Raw genomic sequence first — 12578 nt, forward strand, 5'->3', positions numbered from 1 at the left:
AAGCTTCCTCCCCTCTGCCATCCAATTTCTGAATGGACATTGAACCCATGAACACTACCTCTCTACGTTTTTTTTTAAATTTCTGTTTTGCACTACTAGTCTTAATTTAACCGTTTAATATATACCTCCCGTTAATTCAGATTTTTCGGTTTTATCATGTATTTCATTGTACTGCTGCTGCAAAGTTAACACATTTCACAATGTATGCCGGTGATATTAAACCATACCCTTGTTCTGATTCTGATCCAGCAAGACTGCCATGGTGGCCTTGGGGCAAGGAGAGAGGTTATTGTGGGGTTACGGAGATGAGATGCTCAGAGAGGCAGGGTATGTGTGAAAACAAGGAGAGAGCTTGGTAGTAGAGTTATAGCACAGAAAGAGGCCCTTGTGTCCCAACTCATCCACTCAGATGCCCTCCAAGCTAGTCCCATTTGCCTCCGTTTGACCCATATCCCCCTTAATCCCTCCTGTCCAAGCACTTACCTGGATGTCTTTTGAACGTTATTATTACACCTGCCTCAATCACTTTCTCTGGCAGCTCATTCCATACATCCACCATCTTAGGCAAAGGAGACTAAAGATCTAAAGTTTGGCTTTATTTGTTAAAGGAAAATTGAAACATCATAATTCAAGATAGTTTAATGTAATTTCCAGTATACAAGTGCAAAGTAGGATCAAATAGTTGTAACACCTGATCAGACTTAGTGTCTCTAAGGGGTTTTATACCTTCTCCCCGTGACCGCGTGAGTTTCCTCCAGGTGCTCCAGTTTCCTCCCACAGTCCAAAGACGCACCAGTCGGTAGGTCAATCGGTCATTGTAAATTGTCCCGTGATTAGGCTAGGATTAAATTGGGGGTTGCTGGGCAGAGCAGATCGAAGGGCCAGAAGGGCCTGTTCCACACTGTATCTCAAGTTTAAAAAAATACAGTGGAATGCATCATTTTGTGTCAAATCATTTCACTGAAGATTGCACAGGTGTTGTAACAGTTCTGGTGCCAACATAGCAGGCCGACAGCTCACTAACCTAGCCTATCTTTGGAATATGAGAGGAAACTGGAGCACCCACGAGGTCATGGGGAGAACGTACAAAGTCAGCTGTGAGGATTGAAAGCCGACCTTAGAGATGTTGCTGAAAAGCCATGCACTAACCCCTGTGCAAAGTCACCACATTGTGCCGATCTTTTAACCTGCTGAGATCAATCAAGCCCTCCCCTTTGACATATCCTTCAATATGAGGGGGTATAGTTTTAAGGTAATTGGAGGAAAGTACGGGGGTGGGGGGGTATGTCAGAGGCAAGTCCTTTACGCAGATAGTGGTGGTTATGTGGAACACTCTACCGGGCTGGTGAAAAATTGAAGGATATGTCGAAGGGGAGGGTTTGATTGATCTCAGCAGGTTAAGAGGTCGGCACAATGTGGTGACTTTGCACAGGGGTTAGCGCATGGCTTTTCAGCAACATCTCTAAGGTCGGGTTTCAATCCTCACAGCTGACTTTGTACATTCTCCCCATGACCTCGTGGGTGCTCCAGTTTCCTCTCATATTCCAAAGATAGGCTAGGTTAGTGAGCTGTCGGCCTGCTATGTTGGCACCAGAAATGTTACAACACCTGTGCAATCTTCAGTGAAATGATTTGACACAAAATGATGCATTCCGCTGTATTTTTTTAAACTTGAGATACAGTGTGGAACAGGCCCTTCTGGCCACCCCCTGCGAAAAGGACTTGCCTCTGACATACCCCCCCCCCCATACTTTCCTCCAATTACCTTAAAACTATACCCCCTCATATTAGCCATTTCTACCTGGGGAAAAATAATCTCTGTCTATCCACTTTATCTCCTTACCTGCCCATCACCTCCCTCTTCCCTTTCTTCCATGGTCTTCTATCCACTCCCATCAGATTCCACCTCCACCAGCCCTTTATCTCTTTCACCAATCAACTTCCCTACTCTTTACTTCATCCTCTCCCCCTTCTCCAGTTTCACCTATCAACTACCACCTTGAACTTCTTCCTCCCCTCCCTCCCCACATACTTACTTTGACCTCGCCTTCCTTTCCAGTCCTGATGAAGGGTCTCAGCATGAATCGTCAACTACTTATTCTTTTCCATAGATGTTGCCTGACCCGCAGAGTTCCTCCAGCATTTTGTGTGTGTGGCTTTGGACTTCCAGTATGGGCAGATTTTCTCGTGTTTGTCACTCTGTCTGCACCTTATCATCTTGTACAGCTCTATCGGGTCACCTCTCATCCTCCTTCACTCCAATAGTCTCATCTGAAGTATTAACAAATTGGATTATTAGCTAGTTAAACAAAAGGAATAATTTTACATCAGGGCAATTGTCACTAAAGAGCTTTCAATGGATTCTGATCCTCATTATACAGAGTAGCTTCATTTGTACTGATTAATATTTACTTTTAGTTTACATCCAGCTGTGATGCAATTATTTGCTAATTTGATTTTCCTTTCAAAAGACTTTAAACTTTATTTATTGTATAACCAATTATAATGTCATTTTCAGATATGTGTTTTAAATGGCTGACATGAGTTAAATTTAATTTGCCCCTGGTGAGATGATGGTTTCGTTAATTGTGGGTATTTTTCAAACGTGCTGGAAGTGAGGGACATCTGCAGACAGTAACTTGCAGAAGGCTCCCTGCTGAGGACTTGTCTTCATATAATTGCCCCAGAGGACTTCCTTCCTCAAACGAAAGAGACAAGACATATGCACATCTCTGCTATTGGTTCTGCAGGGAGACATTGACTCCTACCTGGGATGTGATTGCAGAGGTGCACTTCGGTGCCTCAACATACAACTAAAGTTCACGCTTCAGCCATGCCTGCGATGGGCATCAGATTTAATCAAAGTGGACACACAGGAGATTGTAGATGCTGAAAATCTGGAGCAGCCTGGTATGGAAACATCAATGCCCTTAAACGGAAACTCCAACAAAAAATTTTGGATAAAGCCAGGCCCATCACGAATAAAACCCTCCCTACATTTGAGCACATCTACCTAAAACACAATGCAGGAAAGCAGCATCCATCATCATGGACTCCCACCAGTCAGGTCCATAAGACCATAAGACATAGGAGCAGAATTAGGCCATTCAGTCCATCGAGTCCACACCAGTTCTTCATTGCTGATCCTGAATCCCAATCAATCCCATACACCTGCCCTCTCACCATATTCCTCGATGTCCCGACCAATCAGAAATCTTATCAACTTCTGCTTTAAATATACCCACAGAATTGACCTCAACTGCGGTTTGTGGCAGAGCATTCCACAGATTCACCACACTTTAGCTAAAAAAAACTCCTCTTTTCTTCTGTTCTAAAAGGTCACCCCTCAATTTTGAGGCTGTTCTGGATACTCCCACCATAGGAAGCATCCTCTCCACGTCCACCCTGTCTAGACCTTTCGACACTCGGTAGGTTTCAATGGGATCCCCATGCATTTATCAAAATTCCAGTAAATACATGCCAAAAGCTGCCAGTCTTCATATGTTAACCCCTTCATTCCTGGAATCATCCTCATGAACCTCCTCTGGACTCTCTTCAATGAAAATACAACCTTTCTGAGATAAGGGACCCAGAACTGTTGACATGACACCAAGTGCGGCTTGAAGAGTGTCCTATAAAGCTTCAGCATTATCTCCGTGTCTTTACATTCTATTCCCCTTGAAACGAATGCCAACATTGCATTTGCCTTCCGTTCCACAGACTCAACCTGTGAGTTAACCTTCTGGGAGCCTTGCATGAGGACTCCCAAGTCCCTTTGCACCTCCGAAGTTTAAACCTTCTCCCCATTTACATAGTAGTCCACACTATTGTTCCTCTTACCAAACTGCATTATCATACATTTCCCAACACTGTATTCCCATCTGCTACTTTTTTTTTGCCCATTCTTCCAATTTCTCTGTCCTGCTGCAATCGCATTCCTTCCTCAATACCTCCTACCCCTCTACCTATCTTTGTATCATCTGCAAACTTTGCCACAAAGCCATCAACTTGCACTATCCAAATCATTGACAAACAACATGAAAAGTAGAAGCTCCAACGCTGACCCCTGAGAAACACCACTAGTCACCCAACCAGAAAAAAATCCTTTTATTCCCACTCAGCCATTCCCTGCCTGTCAGCCATTCCTCTATCCATGCCAGTCTCTTTCCTGTAACACCATCGGATTTTATCTTGTTAAGCAGCCTTATGAGAGGCACCTTATCGAATGCCTTCTGAAAATCTAAGTAAATGACATTCACTGCCTCTCCTTTGTCTACTCTGCTTGTTGCTTCCTCAAAGAATTCCAACAGACCTGTTAGGCAAGATTTCCCTTTACAAAAACCATGCTGCCTTTGACTTATTTCATAATTATTCTTCAAGTACCCTGAAACCTCATCCTTAATAATGGACTCCAACAGGTTCCCAGCCACTGAGGTTAGGCTCACTGGCCTATAATTTCCTTTATTTTGCCTTCCTCCCTTCTTAAAGAGTGGAGTGACATTTGCAACCTTCTAGTCCTCTGGGACCATGCCAGAATCAAGTGATTCTTGAAAGATCATGACCAACACATCCATTACCTCTTCAGCAACCTCTCTCGGGACTCTGGGATGTAGTCCATCTGGTCCAGGTGACAACCACTTTAAGACCTTTCAGTTTGCCTTGCACTTTTTCCTTTGCAATGGCACTCAATACTGCTCCCTGACACACACAGACCTCTGGATACAGTTAGTGTCTTTCACATCAAAGACTGAAGCAAAGTACTTATAAGGTTCATCTGCCATTTCTTTGTCCCCTATTATTACCTCACCAACATCACTCTTCAATGGTGTCACTTCCATTTTAGTCTTTATATTACTGAAAAAAACTTAGTATCCTACTTTATATTATCAGCTAGTTTGCCCTCATAATTCATCTTTTCCCTTCTTATAGATTTTTAGTTGCATTTTGTTGGATTTTAAAAGCTTCCCAATCATCCAACTTCCCACTCAATTTTGCCACCCTTTCCTTGGCTTTTATGCAGTCCTTAACTTCCTTTGTCAGCCACTGTTGCCTAGCCCTTCCATTTGAGAACAACTTTTGTGGGACATAACTATGTGATATCGTGTGAACTATTCCCAGAAAAATCAGCCACCTCTATTCTGCAGTCATCCCCACCAGTATCCTCCTCCAGTCCACCCAGGCAAGCACCTCTCTCATGCTTCTGTAACTCCCTTTATTCCATTGTGATACAGATACATGTGACTTACACTTCTCCCTCTCAGATTGCAGTATGAATTCTATCATATTTTATCACTGCCTCCGAAGGGTTCCTTTATGTTAAGCTCCCTAATAAGATCTGGGTTATTACACGACATCCAATTTAAGATAGCCTTTCGCTGAGTAGGCTCGAGCAAAATCTGCTCTAAAAAGACATCTTGTAGGCATTCAACAAATTTCCCCTCTTACGATCCGACACTAACCTGATTTTCACAATCCCCTTGCATATTGCAGTCCACCATTACAATTGTAACATTACCTTTATTACCTGCCCTTTCCAGCTCCCGTTGCAATCTCAATCCCACTTCTTGGCTACTATTTGGAGGCCTATATATGATTTCCATAATGATTTATTTTTTACCCTTGCCGATTCTTAACTCCACCCACAAAGATTCAACATTCTCTGACTCTGTGTCAAGAGGTTTCAAAGGTTTTAAAGGTACATTTAATGCCAGAGAAATTTATACAATATACATCCTGAAATGCTTTTGCTTTGCAACCATCCACGAAAACAGAGGAGTGCCCCAAAGAATGAACGACAGTTAAATGTTAGAACCCTAAAGTCGCCCCAGCTCCCCTCCCTCCCGTGCGTAAGTGACAGCAAGTAACAATCCCCCCTCCCCACAGCAGCAAAAAAAAACAACAGCACCCAGCATCGTGTGTGTTCAAAGTAAATTTATTATCAAAGTACATGCAAGTCACCATATACAGTTATACAATTCATTTCCTTGTGGACATACTCAATAAATCTGTAGAATAATAACCATAACAGAATCAATGAACTTGGGGTGATCGACTGTACAGTGCAAAAGACAATAAACTGCGCAAATACAAAAAGAAAGAAACAATAATAACAAATAAATATCAAGAACATGAGATGGTGAGGCATTGTAAGTGAAATGATAGGTTGTGGGAACGTTTCAGTGATGGGGCAAGGGAAGTTGAGTGAAATTATCCCATTTGGTTCAAGACTCTGATGGTTGAGGGGTGATAACTCTTCATGAACTTGCTGGTGTGAGTCTGAGTCTCCTGTACCATCTGTCTGACAACAGAAGAGAAAAGAGAGCATGACCCCATATTGTGGTCACTGAGGAGGCAATGCCACCTAACAGCGACTCCTTTGCTTGCATCTTCGGAAACAGCTCTATTTCCATCTTTAATCTCTATTTACATACATCGCTCTGCGACGACACCGGTGCCAAGCTGTATGGGTCCTAATGCCCTTCCCTTGGACAACATCGGTGGCGTGGAGAGGGGAAACTTGCAGCTTGGGCAACTGCTGGTCTTCCATAAAAAAAAACCTTGCCCAGGCTTGCGCCCTGGAAACTTTCCAAGGTGCAAAACCATGGTCTATTGAGACTAACGGATGCCTATCATATAACATATAATCATATAACAATCACAGCACGGAAACAGGCCATCTCGGCCCTCCTAGTCCGTGCCGAACTCTTAATCTCACCTAGTCCCACCTACCTGCACTCAGCCCATAACCCTCCACTCCTTTCCTGTCCATATACCTATCCGATTTTACCTTAAATGACACAACTGAACTGGCCTCTACTACTTCTACAGGAAGCTCATTCACTGTATGTTCAGATGTTCTGTATGTGTTAAGAAAATCTGAATCTGGTCACATCTCTGCCTGCGTCATGTCTTTAATCAACAGACTGTATTCTAGCCGAGAATGGAACTGTAGATATTCCTACAGTGCATTGGTGGGTTGGTGCAGGGGGTAAAGAAGCAAACATTAATCTTATTGAATAAACCCTGAGGAAAATCCATCACTGAAAACTGTACTATTGTCAGATTTAATTTCCTTTTCAGAATGATGATGTCTGACACTTCTTTGTCAAAGTGAAGTTGCCACCATTCACCATGATTGATGTAGCAGGAGCTTCCATCAAGGGTCTGATTTCTGATTAAACAAGAAAATCCCAAGGTTGCAGTTTGACACTTGTTCCTCCAGCACTTTGCGTGTGTTGCTTGGATTTCCAGAATCTGCAGATGTTCTCCTGTTCATGTTCCTCCGCACAATGTTTTGCAAAATTAGCTCGCCTTGTCTCCATCAGCACTTGGTCAGGGAGGGGTGTGGATTTGTCAATGGGTGTCATATGTACCAACCAACTGAACTCATTGCAAAGATGCCTCATACATTTCAATGTACATACCTTTTCAAAAATGACAATTGTTCATTAGCCAGTCTTCCCTGGTTCCTTATGGTTGTTTTAGCCAGGGGGTTGTACTGGGGATAAGCTCCCAATAACTTTTAAATGCCCCCAGTGGTGTGCGTCTCAAATAACCTCCAACAACCAAGTCCAGCTCCTGACCTTCACACGTGACTTAGCTACTAAGTCCAGTGGAACCACTTCTATATGACAGGAGAAGGAACAAAGGTGGGTTACTGACGACTTAAAACCAGTCGATGGGGCTTCTCAGCCATGGTTGGCAATTCATCCAGGAGAAGCAAAACTCTGATCTCAAAACCTCCGCTGCCTTGCGGCTAAACCCAGTCTTGGGGAAGGCTTCATGTGTAAACCCCGAGGGACAAATCCGGAGCTGGAGTCCCTAAGGTAATCCTACGTTGAGTTCAGTGCCAACTGGCAAGTCCTGTGATGCTACTGGTGTCAAATGGTATTCATCTCTGCTGTTCATTTGGATTCACCAGCTCCACAGAGAGGGTGAGCCTGCTTCATGGGTAACAGCCTGCTTCTAAAATTGTACACCCCTGGCTTGTGTGTCATGTAGACAACTAGGATGCAATATCCATGGTTAACCCCAACCAATGGAAGGTCTCTTTACTGCACTGAAAATTAACTATTCCAAGTATGGATTTCTGTTCCTCAAATTACACTCAGTGGCCTCTTTATTAGGTACACCTCTACACCTATTCGTTGGCACGTGGCCAAGTGGTTAAGGCGTCCGTCCGGTGATCTGAAGGTTACTAGCTCGAGCCTTGGCTGAGGTTGCATGTGTGTCCTTGAACAAGGCACTTAACCACACATTGCTCTGCGACGACACCGGTGCCAAGCTGTATGGGTCCTAATGCCCTAATGCCATCGGTGGCGTGGAGAGGGGAAACTTGCAGCTTGGGCAACTGCTGGTCTTCCATAAAAAAAACCTTGCCCAGGCTTGCGCCCTGGAAACTTTCCAAGGTGCAAAACCATGGTCTATTGAGACTAACGGAGGCCTATCATATAACATATAATCATATAACAATCACAGCACGGAAACAGGCCATCTCGGCCCTCCTAGTCCGTGCCGAACTCTTAATCTCACCTAGTCCCACCTACCCGCACTCAGCCCATAACCCTCCACTCCTTTCCTGTCCATATACCTATCCAATTTTACCTTAAATGACACAACTGAACTGGCCTCTACTACTTCTACAGGAAGCTCATTCCACACAGCTATTACTCTCTGAGTAAAGAAATACCCCCTCATGTTTCCCTTAAACTTTTGCCCCCTAACTCTCAAATCATGTCCTCTCAGTTGAATCTCCCCTACTCTCAATGGAAACAGCCTATTCACGTCAACTCTATCTATCCCTCTCAAAATTTTAAATACCTCGATCAAATCCCCCCTCAACCTTCTACGCTCCAATGAATAGAGACCTAACTTGTTCAACCTTTCTCTGTAACTTAAGTGCTGAAACCCAGGTAACATCCTAGTAAATCGTCTCTGCACTCTCTCTAATTTATTGATATCTTTCCTATAATTCGGTGACCAGAACTGTACACAATATTCCAAATTTGGCCTTATCAATGCCTTGTACAATTTTAACATTACATCCCAACTTCTGTACTCAATGCTCTGATTTATAAAGGCCAGCGTTCCAAAAGCCTTCTTCACCACCCTATCTACATGAGACTCCGCCTTCAGGGAACTATGCACTGTTATTCCTAGATCTCTCTGTTCCACTGCATTCCTCAATGCCCTGCCATTTACCCTGTATGTTCTATTTGGATTATTCCTGCCAAAATGTAGAACCTCACACTTCTCAGCATTATACTCCATCTGCCAACGTTCAGCCCATTCTTCTAACCAGCATAAATCTCCCTGCAAGCTTTGAAAACCCACCTCATTATCCACAACACCTCCTACCTTAGTATCGTACATACCTACATACACCTATTCGGTCATCTAATCAACCAATCATGTGGCAGCAACTCAGTGCACAAAAGTATGCAGACATGGTCAAGAGATTCAGTTATTGTTCAAACCAAATATCAGAATGGGAAGGAATATGATATGAAGGACTTTAACAGTGAAATAATTGATGGCGCTAGACAGTACCTCAGAAACTGCTGATTTCCTGGGAATTTCACACACAACGGTCTCTAGAATTTGCAGAGACTCCTGCAAGAAACAAAAAACAAGAAACATCCAGTAAGCTGTAGATCTGTGGGTGAAAATGACTTGTTAATGAGAGTGGTCAGAGGAGAATGGCCAGACTGGTTCAAGTTGGCAGGAATACAACAGTATTTCAAATAACACACACATTGAAATTTGAAGTGGATGGGCTACAGCAGCTGAAGACCATGAACATACACTCAGCAGCCACTCCATTAGGTACAGGAGGAACCTAAGATAAAGATATGTGATGGAGTTTATGAAAAAATATATACAAACAGCCAAAGACTGACAAACAATGTGCAAAAGACAGGCAACAAATTGTGCAAATAAAACAAAAATACTGAGAATATGACTTGCAAAAAGACCTTGAAAGTGAGTCCATAGGTTGTGGAATCAGTACATTGTTGAGGTAACTGAAGTTAACCTTGTGGGTTCAGGAGCCTGATGATAGTAGGGTAATAACTATTCCTGAACTTGGTGGTGTGGGACATAAGAATTCTTGCCCAGTGGTGGTAGTGAAAAGAGGGCATGGCCTGGATGGTGGGGGTCTTTGATGATGGATGCTGCTTTCTAATTTGCTGCTTTTAATTCAAACAGGAGAGGACAGTGGACTGTGGGAGAATGGAAGGAAGAAGGGACACCAGAGGGAGGCACCAGGGAGCAGACGAGAACAGAAAACATAGAAACATAAATCTATGTTTCTATGTTTTTCTGTGTTTAACAGAAAAGGTAAGAGTGGAACCAGAATGGGGAATGGAACAAGAGAAAGGGGGAAGGGGGAGATATTATCAGATGTTAGAGAACTGATGTTCATGCTGTTGTTATGAGTGATGAACAGACCTGATGGACAACGGGGTGCAGAGTTAACCATTCCCAACCCCCCCTCCTGAGAACTATGAACTATTGCTGTTGTTATGCTACTATTGAGAGAGATAAAGCCCAGACAAGAACATTTGCTACAGATAAGAGAGGGGAGAGAGACTGTTGATTTACTGTATTATGACTCTTCCTGGATTATTTACTTTCTACTACAAGGACTTTACTTTGCTCGTTAACATTCTTCAGGAGATAGCAGGAGTGGCCTGATTTGATGGACACGGTCATTCAGAGTTGATGGATAGCTGAGATCCCGTGAGTGGGGATAAAAAGACAGGTCTGGAGAGACACCCTTCAGACACACCAGTGGACACTGACTGAGTGTTGGGAACCCACAGAAAGGTGGGGGCTTCGGAGACCGAACCAGGAGATCGGTCAGTAAAGCTCACAGTGTTACAGCAGGGCCGGAGGGGACTTCTGTGTGTGTCCACTCATGCCAGAGTGACGAGTCCACCACAGAAGAACGGTCTAGCTGAAGTTCAGAGGGGTCATAACTGAATGACCACAACGATACGACGGATTAAGAAAGCAAAGGAAGGTTTGGCTGCTGTAGCTGTTACATCTCGCTCGCTCTCTCTCTCTCCAACGATTTCAGTACAACAACCATAACCACCTCAGCATTTATGAACTGAACCCTATACTTTCCTATGACAATTCATTTACCCCTAGACATCGATAGAGCTTGTTTATTATTGATTATTATTATTCCTACACTTTTAGGTTTATTACTGCTAACTTGTTTTATATGTATATTTGCATTTTTGATATTGATATTACTAATAAACACCTTTAGTTTGGTACCACCAGATTCCAATGGGTTCTTCTTTCTCTGCTGGTCAGACACCTTGTTACGGGATACGTAACACTGTCAGGTTGGATGCCTTGGTTGAATTGGCCAAACTATCTGCAAGTATCTGAACTTTCTACTAACTCACGTTGAAAGAATCTTCACAACTCATCCTCACTATTATTTATTTTGTACAACTTGAATTCTTTTGTACATTGCTTATTTCTCAGTCTTTGAGCATAGTTTTTGATAATTTCTGTTGTATTTCTTTATTCTCCTGCTGTGTCTGCAAAAAATGAATCTCAAGATAGCATATGGTAACACATCAATAGGTGTATTCAATGTCAGAGAAATGTATACAATATCCACCCTGAAATTCTTTTTGTTCACAAACATCCACATAAACAGAGGAGTGCCCTAAAGAATAAATGACAGATAAATCTTGGAACCCCAAAGCCCCTCACATCTCCACTCCCACGCACAAGCGACAGGAAGGCAACGACACCCCCCACCAGCAAAAAAACATCATTGATGCCTCCCACCAAGCACTCAAGTGTGCAGCAAAGCAACAAATAAAACAGACTTGCAGTACCGCACTGGTACTCGACATACCACAGTCTCTCTCTCTCTCTCTCCCTAATAAGGGAAAAAGAGGTGTCTCCATTTCATAGCTAGAGGGGAGAGATAGCAAACAACTCACTGGTTTATGGTGTTAAAGGTCTATTCCGAGCCCTGTGCCCAAAGAACTCAGGTTCCATCCTTGAATCAGGCGGTCTCCAGAGCCATGAAAAACTGGAAACCTAAAGGAGTGCTTGCCTTCCAGACCGCATCTTTGGTATATCGAAAAGCGGCTGGTCATGAGGCCCTGGGAGTGGGTCCAATTCCCACAAAGGACCAAAGTCAGAGTGTAACTCCAAGTCAAAAGAACCTCGAAGGGGAAGAACAAAGAGATATAAAAGATAGAAAGAGAAATATATCTAGGGCGACTTAGACTTTTGCACAGTACTGTATTTGTCAACGTGGAGCGGAGAGCGAGTTTGTAAATCTGGTGGGAGCAAAGGATGCTGGGAATGGGAAGGATGGAACATCGGGGGAGAAAGGTGTCACACAGATGGCAGAGAAGGTCTTCCAGGCATATGGGTTGGCATGGTGCAGACACACTCAGCCCTGAGACACCAGGCAAGGTCATTTGATTCCAAACAATTGGCTTATTGATCATTACAGAATGTTTCTCTAATGCTTCCCTCCCCTCTCCCTTCCCCTTTTCCCAATCATGATTCCCCTCTCCCTGCCCCCTTCCCACTCT

The 12578-nt window shown here is 43.4% G+C and overlaps 1 protein-coding gene across 2 annotated transcripts in view; it reads left to right on the forward strand.

Annotated features, from left to right (window-relative positions):
• Nucleotides 1-11226, forward strand: part of LOC140727040 (arylsulfatase D-like) — a 99471-nt gene extending 88245 nt beyond the window's left edge. Inside the window, exons 10-11 of one of the 2 annotated variants that reach the window (XM_073044229.1) lie at nt 10207-10338; nt 10645-11226. In XM_073044229.1, coding sequence (XP_072900330.1) covers nt 10207-10292 — 86 coding nt within the window. In that variant the 3' untranslated portion in view covers nt 10293-10338; nt 10645-11226. Of the gene's footprint in view, nt 1-10206 lie in introns of both variants that reach the window. The other variant, XM_073044228.1, reaches the window with a different exon arrangement.
• Nucleotides 11227-12578: the final 1352 nt, after the last annotated feature.

This window comes from Hemitrygon akajei, chromosome 4, assembly GCF_048418815.1.
Source record: "Hemitrygon akajei chromosome 4, sHemAka1.3, whole genome shotgun sequence".
Lineage (NCBI taxonomy): Eukaryota > Metazoa > Chordata > Chondrichthyes > Myliobatiformes > Dasyatidae > Hemitrygon > Hemitrygon akajei.